The following is a 13611-nucleotide window of genomic DNA, read 5'->3' as shown; positions in this document are numbered from 1 at the left end:
TGGCTTAGGGTGGGAGTGTGTTAAGACAGGGCCAGACAGAAGGTGAGGTGAGATGAATCCAACATCGCTCTAGTCTACCTCTGCATTTACTGTGACTCTTACTCTTCCTTTTCCACAAACAGTAAAGCTCCATCGACAGAATGGGTGCCCGAGTGCACGGTACTGCTCCGCTCCGAAAAGCGAGCATTAGGAACGGGCCCAAGGCATCAGCTTTCCCCGGTACTTTTCTCCTTAACCTTTCCAAGGCCCAAGGCCGAATCACGGGTGATGTAGTCACCTGGGTTCAAAGTCTAGGGCACTCCTGATGAAGTCAAGAAACGAACCCGGAGGGCCCAGGGCCCCGCAGGGATGGGAAAGCGTGTCATCCAGGGGGTGCGGGTGGGTGCAGGGCCAGCCACTCGGACCGCCCTTCTGCACCCCGCTCCCAGGCTTCCACCTGAACCAGGAGTCCTGGAGATGGAGATGAGGGCGCTCGGTCGCCGTGACAGGCTCAGTGCTCTCGGGTCAGCGCTGGGCCACACAGCCTCCGGCGCGCCTCGCCCTCAGGCTTGGGGACGACGAGGACAGAGCCAACACCGTCCTAAGACCCCGGCCCGCTGCCCGCCTCCCAGCCCGGGCGGAGCAGAGGTGGCAGCGACGCCCGTTCTTACCACCGGACCTCCCGACGAGCTCCGCGCCGGTCGCAGCCTCCGCCTTGCAAAGTCAGTCTCCTCCGCCGCCCGGGAGCAGCCTTGGCACCGCAATCAGGGGCGGCACCGCCCCGCCCCCGGCCTCCAGGACGGCCTCGGCCTGGACAACATGGCTGGTGCCGCCTCTGCCACGTCAAAGGGGAGGAGGCGACGAGGGGCGGGCAGCGGAGGGGCGGGGCGAGAGGAGGCAAGGGGCGGGGACAGTCCCGGAAGGGGCGTGGAGAGCAGTTGGTAATGGGCGGGATGAGTGGCGGAAGAGACGGACCGGGGGTAACAAAGAGGGTGGGGCGAGCGAAGACGTCCCTGAGTGCCCAGGCAGAGAGCGGGGATAGTTCAGGAAGGGGCGGGGCGAGCGGCGGAAAGGCTGTAACCCGGGTAATAAGGAGTGGGACGTGGCGGATAGGCACCGCTGCGAAGCTGCAGAGCTCGGGAGTCCGGGATTCATATTAAGGTTAAAATACGCGACTGAGAGCCGGGCGGTGGTAGCGCACACGTCTTTAATCCCATCAGAGGGAGGCAGAGGCAGGCGGATCTCTGTGAGTTCGAGGCCAGCCTGGTCTATAAGAGCTAGTTCCAGGACTGGCCTCAAAGCTGCTAGAGGTAAACCCTGTGTAGAAAAACTGAAAAAAAAAATAAAATAAGGAAAAAGTCAATGCACGACTGGAATATAGTTACCGGAGAGAATATTTCCTGTTAACCGCCAGAGGGGCCTTTCGTGTCTACTCTTTGAATAATTGTTTTCCAGCTTTCTAATATATAGGAAAAAACTCCTGCGGGTTGTTTTTTTCTGACAGATCTTACCCGTTCAGATGTAGAAAGAACGACGCACTAGCCAACAATATTTGAAATATTTACTACAAAGAGATGCTCAGATCCTTCTAATTTTGAATTTTCGTCAGTGTGTTAAGAGTCTATGAAATGGCCCAGCTTGCTCCAGAACTCAGAGGTGGAAGGGGAGAACCTACTCTCCAAAGTTATACTCTGCCCTCCGCACCTGCTATCACATGCACGCATCCACACACATGCAAAATCACAAACATCGTCATTTTACACTTTTTAAGTGTCTAAGGTGGTGGTGGCGGCTCGTGCCTGAAATCCCGAGAGTCAAGGTAAAAAGACAGGCCAGCTCAATTTACATTGCAAATTGTAGACCCTTCTGGGCACTCTTCTAAAGAGGCACAATCTCATAACCCGAAAAATTATCCACGTGGGATATTTGGCTCATGCGTATAATCCCAGGACTAAGGAAGCTGAGGCCGGAGAATCACTACAGATTGTAAGACCACTTGAGCTACTTAATAGGTTCAAGAATAGCATGAGCTGCACATCACTAAGATGCTCTCCGAAAAAGAAAAAATAAAATAAAAATTAAGCTCTCCATCCTTCCACTTTGTGTCAATTTCTTCCCCCGCAAAGCCGGAAAGGCACCACCCTCGTCAAAAGATTGTAAGATTTAGATGAATGTAATGTGCTTCAACCAGTGGTTGAATTCTTTAGAACTCTAAAAATGATCAGTACAGCATTAATTTAGACACTATTCAATGCTATAAAAGTTCATCCTCGGTCCCAGCTCCCTACCCAAGCTTCAGAAGAGAAAATGGAATTAGGTTTTAAAAAAAAAAAAAAACCTAGAAATTCTTTCGGAACCACTTCCGTTAGCTTCATTTCACCGCCGGAGCCTTAAACTTGATGCAACCAGCAGGTTTGCGCGGCTCCGCCCCTCTAGGCCCGTCCGCGCCCCCGGAGGTCGCCGGAGCGCAGCATCAGCTGAGCGCAGGCGCAATAGGGCTTGGCGGGTTTGACTATCATGGCGTGGGTTCAGGCCGAGTCTGCGGTGGAAGAGTTGATGCCACGGTTGTTACCTGTGGAGCCCTGTGACTTGACGGAAGGTTTCGATCCCTCAGTGCCCCCCAGGACGCCGCAGGAATACCTGAGAAGGGTGCAGTGAGTGATGTTGCCCTGCGCGAGTGGGCATAGACCTGGTGTTGCGCTTGACCCGCTGTCCCTTCTCTGTTTGGGTTCCTGTCTCGGGCGGTCTGGGAAGTTTAAGATCCCTGTATATACAACCTACCGTGGGCAAATATGCCTTGAACTTGATTGCACGTTAAAAGGTGTGCTCTTAAATCTCTTTGCTTTTAATCTAGGCAGTGTCAGGCGTTTTATTCTTTTGTTGGGAGTCTGAATTTTATTTGCGATTTCATAATGAAGTAACAAGCATCTATTGCACTGCACACGAGACACGAGCAAAGAGCAATAATAATAAGTTTCACACATGTACTGCTTGTAGGATCGAAGCGGCTCAGTGTCCAGATGTTGTGGTAGCCCAAATTGATCCAAAGAAGTTGAAGAGGAAGCAAAGTGTGAATATTTCTGTGAGTTTTACTAACCAAATGGGACTCTTCTAACCACACACAATCAAATGAGTGAAGATTTTCTATCTTATCAAGAAAATCAGTTACGGCCTGACAGTGGTGGTACACATCTTTAATCCCAGCATTTGGGAGTTCGAGGCCAGCCTGGTATGCAGAGCTAGTTCCAGGACAGTTAAGGCTTCACAAAGAAACCCTGTCTCGCAAAACCAAAGAGAAAAAAAAAAAAAAAAAAAAAGAAGAAAAAAGAATATTAGTTACGGTGTGTAGGGTAAGGTTAGATTGCTCCCTACAAACTTAGACACCACTTGCAGGCTAACGAATTTTGGTTTGGATGCCAGCCTGCATTATGAGACCCCTCTGAAAGTGTAAATATGTGTGTGTCATTTAAAAGATGACATACACACACCCCGAAAAAATACTTCAATTGTTTACTAATGCGGACCTTTACAAGTAAAATATGAAGGAATGTTTTACTGGCTATACCTTTATAGTTATTATCAAACTGGTGCTTGGTGCGCATTCTCCATTTGACCTGGTATTTTCTCAGACTGGAAACACAAATGTCATAGCATCTTTCTGTCCTTTCCGTGCAGACTCTGGTCTTTATTCGTTTGCTTATCCTGCACACTTTTTATTAAGCAATTAGGTTGTGCTGGATACTGGGAACACAGCAGAACATAATAGAGGGAAGGTGTCTACAGAGCAGGCATGTTGGTAAAACTTGTAATCCCAACACTTGGAGGTAGAGACAAGAGTGCTGGGAGGTCTAGGTAATTTTCTCTTATATAGAGGGTTTCAGGCTAGCCTGGAATATATAAGACCCTCATCTCAGAAGGAAAGAATAAGGGAAGTCCCCTTGCCTGTACAGTAACCATCTCCTAAAGGACACAGAAAATAACCAAATAATTACGCCATCTGGTCATTGCATGAAGAAAATGAACAGCACTCAATTAATAAAAACGACTGCAGGCCTGGAAAGATGGCACAGTGGTTAAAAGCCCTGGATGTTCAATTCCCAGCACCCACGTGACTACTCACTACTATCTCTAAGCTCTAGTTCCAGGGGCTCTGATGCTCTCGTTTCACCCCTTCAGGTACCAGACCTGCCCATAGTACACAGACATGCATGCAGACAAAACATGCACACAAAATAAATGAAACTCTTTAGTTAAAAATCTCTCAGCACTAGGGAGACAGGCTGGCAGACCTCTGTGAAGTTCAAGGCTAGCCCAGTGTACACAGTGATTTCCAGGACAACCGAGGCCATGAAGGGAAACCTTATCTCAGAAAAATGGAGGGGGGAGGTAGGCAGTTGCTGAGATCAAGTTTTTTGTTTTTTGTTTTTTTTTAATTTTCGAGACAGGGTTTCTCCGTAGCTTTTGGTTCCTGTCCTGGAACTAGCTCTTGTAGACCAGGCTGGCCTCGAACTCACAGAGATCCGCCTGCCTCTGCCTCCTGAATGCTGGGATTAAAGGCGTGTGCCACCACCGCCCGGCTTGAGATCAAGTTTTTGGGTGTTTTTGGAAGGTTTTTGATAAATTTTTTGTGTTTGAGGCAATTCCTTTAATGTTTATAGTATGGATGCTTTAATTCAGGCACTATAAGGTTTTATATAGCTTCACAAATTTTTACTTGATGGCACATGATTTCATGTAAACTTAGCTTTTTTTCAAATTTACCCCACTGTTTTATTAGAAGACGATGCCTGATCACTTGTTGTCTGTGTGCTGTTTTGGAAAACAAGAGTAAGGTTAGGCACATAAGGTATTTAACTTCTTCGTTTGAGAACTCCTGGGGTCATGATGCCGTCACCATGCCCACCCTTACCCCCCTTCCAAAAAAAAAAAAAGGTTTTAAAAATGTAGATTTTTTTTTTTTCAAGTCAACTATCTTTGAGTTTTGGGATACATTTTTGACCGTTCCAAAATTCTTTATTCTCTCTTCTTTGTTTCTCCTCACTATTATAGAAAAATAGAATTAAGTTATAATCCTTTAGATTCATATCCTTCATATTTCATAAGAACTTCACCTCCAACATTCAGCACGTATTTTTCTAAGTAAAATGACAAAGGATCTCTCTTTTTTAAAAAAAAGATTTTGTTATTTTTACTTAAAACGCATTGGTGTTTTGCCTGCTTGTATGTCTGTATGAGGGCATCAGATCCCCTGGAACGGGAGCTACAGACAGTTGTTTACTGTAATATGGGTACTGGGAATTGAACCTGGAACCTTTGGAAGAACAGTCAATGCTCTTAACCACTGAGCCATCTCTCCAGCCCCAAAAGATCTCTTTTATTAACTGGTTCATAGATGTAAAGTGAACTACCTGCCTTTCTGCTCTGATAAAATGTACCTTCATTCTCTTAAATAATCTTATCATTCACTAAAATGTACTTACTCTTCATCTTGATTTTGCTCTTACTCTGCATAGGTATAGATTCTAGTTACAGCACTGAAACAGCCTAACATCTGTGACCTGATTTCCAGCTTTCAGGATGCCAGCCTGCCCCAGAAGGTTATTCTCCAACACTTCAGTGGCAGCAGCAGCAAGTGGTCCAGTTCTCAGCTGTTCGACAGGTAAGTGTCCCCTTCAATCAAATTAAACCTCCTCAGATGTACTTCTGTCCTTTGTCTGTAATTGAAATAATTATAAATACTCAAGTATTTGTGAATTACTTACCAAATTATTCTAATCATCAGAATATATTTGGCATTTATGTATTTTTTAAATTTTAGGGTAGTTGAAATTTTGTAGAAAAACTTGTTTCTTTTTAGTTTTTCATTCTCTGAAGATCATTAACTTTCCTTCCTGTAGAGTGTGAACAAGCATAGACATCACTGGAAATCTCAGCAGTTGGATAGCAACGTGACAATGGTATGTGAGTTTCTCAGCTTACGTTGTCCAGTATATGCCTTTGTGAAATAATCCATAGTCTAGTCTTTAAAGAGTTAAATGGTTAGTCTATATTATTTTTATTTTCCTACCTGTGCCAATATGTGTGTATATCAGTTTGCTATAGTAGTAGTCTGAGTCAGTGTTTAGTTTTTTCAGAGAGGGTCCCACTACATTGCCCCAGCTGATGTGGAACTTATTGTGTAGACCAGGCTAACCTTAGACACAAGGGTTTTGCCTGCTTCTGCCTCTGGAGTGCTGGAATTAAAGGCATGCACTTGACTGGCCCTTGACTGTTTGATTCACCTTATCTTGAGAGAGTTAGGGCATGTGAAAATGGTCAGGAACAAAATAGAGTATTACTGCTGTATCAATTCTGCCGAGATAATAAGTAAGGCTGAGAAGTTAGGCTGTGTCCTTAGGATTATAGCCTAACAATATCCATAAAAGACTGTCAAACTACAGTCTTACACAAGACCACCACCACCTTGTACAGAAGGACTTCTGAGTCAGGAGCAGTGGCACTCTCCTAAATCCCAGCACTCTGGAGGCTGAAGCTGGAGGATCATAAGTTTGAGGCCAGCAAGAGTAATTTAAAGGTCAGTCCGGGCTTATAGGATAATCTTATCTCAAAAAAGCAAGTAAATGCAAACCTCTACCAGGACTTCTGCCCAGCTGCTCTTTGTTTGCCCTCAGACTTCTTTTTCAGAGTTTGCTGTGGTCCTTTCCTACACCTCCCTAAGTACTCCTATGGCTTCCTATGTGTTTATTTTTCCTGCAGTGCTAGGGATTGAACTCAGGGCCTTGCATATGCTATGTAGTTCTTATCCCTAGCCCTTGATTTCTTTTTTTTTTTTAATTTATTTATTTTACGTATATAGTGTTCTGGGCACCAGATCTCATTATAGATGGGTGTGAGCCATCATGTGGTTGCTGGGAATTGAACTCAGGACCTCTGGAACAGCAGTCAGTTCTCCTAACCTCTGAGCCATCTCTCCAGCCTGCCCTTGATTTCTTTTTTTTTTTTTTTTTTTTTTTTGTATTTTCGAGACAGGGTTTCTCCGTAGCTCTTGGTTCCTGTCCTGGAACTAGCTCTTGTAGACCAGGCTGGCCTCGAACTCACAGAGATCTGCCTGCCTCTGCCTCCTGAGTGCTGGGATTAAAGGCGTGCGCCACCACCGCCCGGCTTCGCCCCTTATGTAGCTCAGCCTAGCCTTAAACTTGGAATCCTCATTGGAATCCTCAAGCTTCTACCTCCTGAGTGCTGGGACAGGCATGTGCTGGCGTGCGGGCATCTCTCTGGTTTTTTCATTTAGGTTGACAAATGGTGACTGTGTGACCTCTCCAGGCTTTTAAGGATTCTTCTAAACTGTTGCTTTTTTAGAATGTAAATACATCTTCAGAATCTAAAGACACTTAAGAGGGGATTATTAGATTTTCTTGGTGAGATATTGATGTCGTGCAATGAACATATTTATACTGCTTCACAGTAACCTGTGTAATAGTGAAGCCTGTGGTCCATATTGGGATATTTCTGTATCGTAGCAACTTAGATATAATTAATTAACCTCCTAAAATATTAGCAGTTAAAGATTAGAATTAGGGAAGAGATGAATACATTGTTCTAGGCGATTTTCTCCAATCTTCTAGAGAATCACACATTTAAGAAAGTGGCAAAAGCTATTTATCTGCTGAAAGAGAAGAAAATGTACTCCTTTTTTTAAAAAGATTTATTTATCATGTATACAGTGTTCTGTCTGCATGTATGCCTGCAGGCCAGAAGAAGACACCAGATGGATTACAGATTTTTGTGAGCCACCACGTGGTTGCAGGGAGTTGAACTCAAGACCTATGGAAGAGCAGCTAGTGCTCTTAACTGCTAAGCCATATCTCCAGCCCCAAAAATGTATTCTTTATGATCCAAATCCCCCCTTATAAATAGACCAGGCAGGGACCAATGAGGTGGCTTCGTTTGTGAAGGCAATTGATGACCCAGTGTTTAATCTTCAGGACCCACATAGTGAAAGGAGAGAACTGACTCTTTCAAGGTGTTCTCTGAAATGTACACGCATGAATGAATAGTAGAATTGGTTTGGGTTTTTGGAAAAGAGGATGTCAAGTTAGAGTTCACTATGCAGCTTCAAAGGTCACATCTCCAACAGCAATCACAGCCTACAGTTCTCACAGTTAGTCCCAGCGTGGGGGTCTGGAGAGTGTACACAGTTATGTCCATACCTAGCACCGTGTCTTTGAGTTGGGGTAATCGAGATATAGGGAACCCTCAGTTTCCTTTTTTTTTTCTTGAAAATGAGCCAAAATTTTTATTTGTTTATTCCTTGCATTTGAAGTTCCCTTCAGTGACATCTTTAGCCTCGCTTGTTTTTATGATGATCTGTATAAAAATAAATAAATAGAAATAAGTAATTTTTTTCTTTCAGCCAAAATCTGAAGATGAAGAAGGCTGGAAAAAATTTTGTCTGGGTGAAAGGTTATGTGCTGAAGGGGCTCTTGGACCATCTACAGATGAAAGCCCTGGGATTGATTATGTCCAAGTAGGTACCACAACCTGTTTGTGTGCGCCTCGTGACCTGAGAGTGGCTGGCTCTCTTCTCACAGGTCGTTACAAACCAAGCCGAGTGTGACTAAAACGAGTGTGACTGGCGAAGACGAACTACTGTCTGATTCTGTGTAGAAAATACCAACTTCCCACTTAGTTCATTGGCTTAGACAGTATCAGCCCACTTTCTAATTTACTGGGCTGATATTCTCTCTTGTGTTAGTTATATAATGATTTTGTGAGTTAAAAGATTCTATTATGGAAGGTGGAAGGAGTTTTATTTTGGGACGGGGTCTCATTGCTGGGGCTGGCCTTGATATTACCTTCCTCCCACCTTAGTCTTCTGAGTAAGCTAGGATTATGCGTACATTGCTGTCCTGTCTGCCTAGGATTCAGGGTTTGCTGGTTTGTTTGGTTTGGTTTGGTTTGGTTTTTGTGAAGCGGAGTTAGGAATTAATAAAGAACATTTTAATCTGAATTCGAAGCACAAAGGGTAGTAGAGAAAGAGGCACTCAAAAAATGCATACCCTGAAACATAGATGTGTACTTCTCAAGAGTTGCTTTGGTTTTGTTTGTTTTGTTTTGTTTTGAATGATTGGGCATGGGCTAAATACTAAGACATAAGTAGTTATTGATAAACTTATTCTACAGATGAAATATTGAGAGTATTTTTAAATTTTTCATAACTTTGTGGAGGATAATCGAGACAGAGTCTTGTCCAGGGCTGACCTGGAAGTCACTGTGTAGCCCAGGATGGCCTCGACCTCATAATCATGATGGAATTTTCTATCCTTTGTTAGGCACGAAATTTTCCAGTTTGACCAGAAGTAAATGAAGCCCGACTTGTGCTGTCATTTAGTAAACCCCAGTCTCCTTTTCTCTTTCAGATTGGTTTTCCTCCCTTGCTTAGTATTGTAAGCAGAATGAATCAGGTAAGCATCCTCACAGTAACTCAGTCTCTTCTTGCAGTGTATATGAAAGGGTTTGAATCCACTTACTCGGCATTTACAGTGTACAGGGTCTTGTCCTAGGCCCTGCAGTGATTCTGATTATATTTCTATGTGAGAGAATAATGTTAATGGCTGTTTTATAGCTGAGCAAACAAAATTTCATCAAGTAAAAGGATCCCATGACAGATGGCTCTTGTGTTCCTGATATGGTACTAACGTGTTCATTTGTGTACATTTAATTATGTGTGTTAAGCCTACATCTGAAATTCAGTACTTGAGGCCAAGACACAGTTCTAGTTTTAAAGGACCTGTCTCAGCATACTTAGTGAAGGTTAAGATACATAATTTATTGGATGAAATAACTAATTTAGCCGGGCGGTGATGGCACACGCCTTTAATCCCAGCAGAGGCTGGCGGATCTCTGGGAGTTCGAGACCAGCCTGGTCTACAAGAGCTAGTGCCAGGACAGGCTCCAAAACCATAGAGAAACCCTGTCTCGGGGAAAAAAAAAAAAAAAAAAAAACTAATTTATTAGACTGAATGGGAAAAACAGATAGAATTTTATTCATTAGTCCTTTAGGAGAGGAGATTTTTATTGCCAGCTTTAAAAGCAAATGAAGCTATCGAATCAGTGCTTGAGCCTTTTTGAGCCTTTAACCCCAGCACTCAGGTGGACCTCTGATTTTTTTAAGTACCCAATTCTCCGCGCATTGATGATTTCATCTGTGTGATTTTAAAACAGCCTTCTCTAGCTAAGTTTGCTTCTCTTTAGAGTTGGTTTTCAACTTTGTTTGAATTGGTAAGTAAACTAAAGGCTCTTTTTGTAGGCGTATTTGAAATTTTTTACTAGTGACAAACTAAATTTAAAGCCTGAGTTAACACTCGAGACTGTAAGACTATTTCTCTGAAAAGACTTTACATCAGGCTTGTGCTCACACTGGGAGGCAGAGGCAGCAGGATGGCCACAAGTATGAGGCCCTCTGCTCTGCGTTGTGAACCCAGGCCAGTCAGGGCCACTTAGCGAGACCATGTCTCAAACAAAACAAAAGACCAGTTGCTAGTTCCTGAGGGTTTTCTCTGGGAGCCTAAAGAACAAAGCCACTTTAACCTTCCAGCTGCTTTTTAGCTACAGTTAATGAAGCTCGTGTTGAACTTGTCAGTGTTTTATCTCTAATGTCGCTGCCTGCCCCCACCCCACTGCTTTTTATTTTATTTTATTTTATTTTATTTTTTTTTAGGCAACAGTCACTAGTGTCTTGGAATATCTGAGTAATTGGTTTGGAGAAAGAGATTTTACTCCAGAATTGGTAGTATTGCATCTTTTTCTTTTCATTATGCAGGCAAATTATGTTTACTTATATGAGGTGTAACTGGGGTATTCATATTTACATATGTGTATGCATGTATATGTATTCATGTGTTCTGCAATATAAAATCCAAATCTTGTTTATAAATAAGCACTGTATTTTCCTCATTAAGAAGGTCATAAGGACTGGGATTACCAAGGCACCTGTCTGTGAATTGTAGCACTTGGGAGGCAGATGTAAGAGTTTGAGGGCAGCCTCAGCTCTGTAGGTCAGCCTAGGCTACAGAATAAGACCTTATCTCAAAAACACAAAACAGGGGGCTAGAGAGATGGCTCAGAGGTTAAGAGCATTGACTGTTCTTCCAGAGGTCCTGAGTTCAATCCCCAACAACCACATGAAGGCTCACAACTATCTACTATGAGATCTAATACCCTTTTCTGACATTCAGGCAACATGCAGACAGAACACTGTATACATAATAAATAAATAATAATTAAAAAAATATAAAACGGGAGCCAGATGGTGGTGGCGCAAGCCATGAATCCCAGTGCTCAGGAGGCAGAGAGAGGCAGGTCTCTGTGAGTTCAAGGCCTGCCTGGACTACATAGCAAGTCTAAGGCCAGCAAGGTCTACAAAGTAGGCCCTGTCTCAACAAAAACAATTCTTTAGCATATTTTTTAATGAGATAATACACCACAGTGTGGTGATACCCACCTTTAATCACAGCATTGTAGAGGCAGAGGCAAGCTGGAGACCAGCCAGAGATACATAATGAAACTTTGTCTCAAAAAAACAAAAATGATTTAGCTTATAATTGATAGCCTCAGAACAAGGCATGGTATAAGAACCCCTTTAATCCCAGCATTCATGAGGCAGAATCAAGTAGATTTCTGTGATTTCCAGGCCAGCCATGGCTATACAGTGAGACTCTGTATCCACAAAAAACGTGGGGAGGGACCTAAACCATAGTACAAATAGCAGAAATGAGTTTGTTGGGAATTGGGTGCTATTTTAAAGGAGCTAATGGTCTAGGTCTGTGGCTATAAGACAGAAGAACTATTATTTGATTTATTTGTCTCTTGATTTGTTCATAGCATGTAAGCAGATAATAGCATTAGGCATTTAGAAAAGCAGATTAAATAGTTACTTCATTGTTTGTCTATTTATTACTTCTTAATTTTTACTTAGGGAAGATGGTTTTATGCATTGCTGGCTTGTCTTGAAAAGCCTTTATTGCCTGAGGCTCATTCACTGATTCGACAGCTTGCAAGAAGATGCTCTGAAGTTAGGCTTCTCGTGGTGAGTTACAGTGTATATTTCAGATTCTAATTGTCTACTCGTGTATATGGTGGGAGAGAAGATTTCAGTGATATATGAAGTAGCAAAATGTGGGATTAGCCAGGCTGTGGTGGCGCACGCCTTTAATCCCAGCTCGGTTGCAGAGGCAGGCGGATCTCTGGGAGTTCAAGGCCAGCCTGGTCTACAAGAGCTAGTTCCAGGACAGGCTCCAAAGCTACAGAGAAACTCTGTCTCGAAAATTTTAAAAAATAAAAAAAAAAAAAAAATGTGGGATATGTTACTAGTTGAGAATAAAGCGGCCACAAAAATAAGTCTCAAATATACTAAATTAAATAATGTAAAGCCAAATATGGTGGGCAAGACTGTAATCCTGTCACCTAGGAGGTGGAAAGGGGAGTAATGCAGTTTAAGTCCAGCCTGGGCTATACAGAAGACCCTCTCAAAAAAAGGGGGGAGAGGAGCAAGCATGCTGGCGTACACCTTTAATCCTAGCGCTTAGAAGGCAGAGGCAGGTGGATCTCTGTAAGGCCAGCCTAGTCTACAAGTGAGCTTCAGGCCAACCATGGCTACAGAGTAAGACCTGTCTCAGAAAAAAAGAAGAATATGGAAAAAAACTACAGTGAAGATTTTCCCCCAGGTAAAGGAAGTATGAAGATACCCAGACAAGATCTAAAATGACCGAGTCCCCAGAACTTCGGCTCTGATGCTCGTGACTTTTATCTTCCTCTTAGTCTGTTTTGTGCTGCGGTAGCAAAGTGCCTGAAGCCAGTGTTTACTAAGTATGGGAGAATCGAATCCAGGGACCTGAGTGTGCTGGGCAACCACTCGCCCAGCCTGAAAAGAAACTGATTTTAGTTCAGTTTTGGAAGCTCAGAGGCCCCATCTACTACCTTACAGCTATATCGTGATATAGTGGGAAGGATCACCTAACGGGAGTGTATGTAACAACCCCTGTTGTAGTGCCCATAAACCTAGAAACCTTGGAAACAGCATTAATTTATTTTTAACCAGAGACAGGGTCTCTCCGTGTAGCCCTGGCTGTCCTAGAACTCATTCTGTAGACCAGGCTGACCTCCAATTCGCCTGCCTCAGCTTCCCAAGTGCTGGGATTAAAAGCGTGCGCCACCACTGCCCCTTCAATTGTTAATCTTTCTGAACAGCATCTTTCTTTAAATCTTGGGCTGATGGACCTGAGTTTGATATACTGGGAAATACACACACACACACACACACACACACACACACACACACACACACTAAATACAAACATGATTAAATAAAATAAAGCTGCATGGTGGTAGCACACGCCTTTAATTCCAGCATTTAAGATTCAGAGGCAGGAGAATCTCTGTGCGTTCAAGGCCAGCCTAGTATACAAAGTGAGTTCCAGGACTATTAGACAGAGAAACCCTGTCTTTTTTTTATTTTTATTTTTATTTTTTTAAATATTTATTATGTATACAATATTCTGTTTGTGTGTATGCCTGCAGGCCAGAAGAGGGCACCAGACCCCATTACAGATGGTTGTGAGCCACCATGTGGTT

The 13611-nt window shown here is 43.3% G+C and overlaps 2 protein-coding genes across 2 annotated transcripts in view; one reads left to right on the top strand and one right to left on the bottom strand.

The window, feature by feature from the left end:
• Sec23a (SEC23 homolog A, COPII coat complex component) overlaps positions 1-813 on the bottom strand; it is a 45145-nt gene extending 44332 nt beyond the window's left edge. Inside the window, exon 1 of the mRNA XM_050138790.1 lies at positions 651-813. The gene's annotated coding sequence lies outside the window, so the exon portion shown is untranslated. The remainder of the gene's footprint in view (positions 1-650) is intronic.
• A 1640-nt stretch (positions 814-2453) lies between these two features.
• Gemin2 (gem nuclear organelle associated protein 2) overlaps positions 2454-13611 on the top strand; it is a 14182-nt gene continuing 3024 nt past the window's right edge. Inside the window, exons 1-8 of the mRNA XM_050138795.1 lie at positions 2454-2633; positions 2977-3061; positions 5549-5638; positions 5877-5936; positions 8393-8506; positions 9399-9443; positions 10700-10768; positions 11957-12067. Of these exons, the coding sequence (XP_049994752.1) occupies positions 2497-2633; positions 2977-3061; positions 5549-5638; positions 5877-5936; positions 8393-8506; positions 9399-9443; positions 10700-10768; positions 11957-12067 (711 nt within the window). The 5' untranslated portion in view covers positions 2454-2496. The remainder of the gene's footprint in view (positions 2634-2976; positions 3062-5548; positions 5639-5876; positions 5937-8392; positions 8507-9398; positions 9444-10699; positions 10769-11956; positions 12068-13611) is intronic.

Source organism: Alexandromys fortis, unplaced genomic scaffold (assembly GCF_014885135.2).
Source record: "Alexandromys fortis isolate MF-2015 unplaced genomic scaffold, M_Fortis_MF-2015_v1.1 scaffold_35, whole genome shotgun sequence".
In the NCBI taxonomy this organism is placed as follows: Eukaryota; Metazoa; Chordata; class Mammalia; order Rodentia; family Cricetidae; genus Alexandromys; species Alexandromys fortis.
Note: the sequence above shows the minus strand (reverse complement) of the source record. Positions and strands in the feature narration are given on the sequence as shown.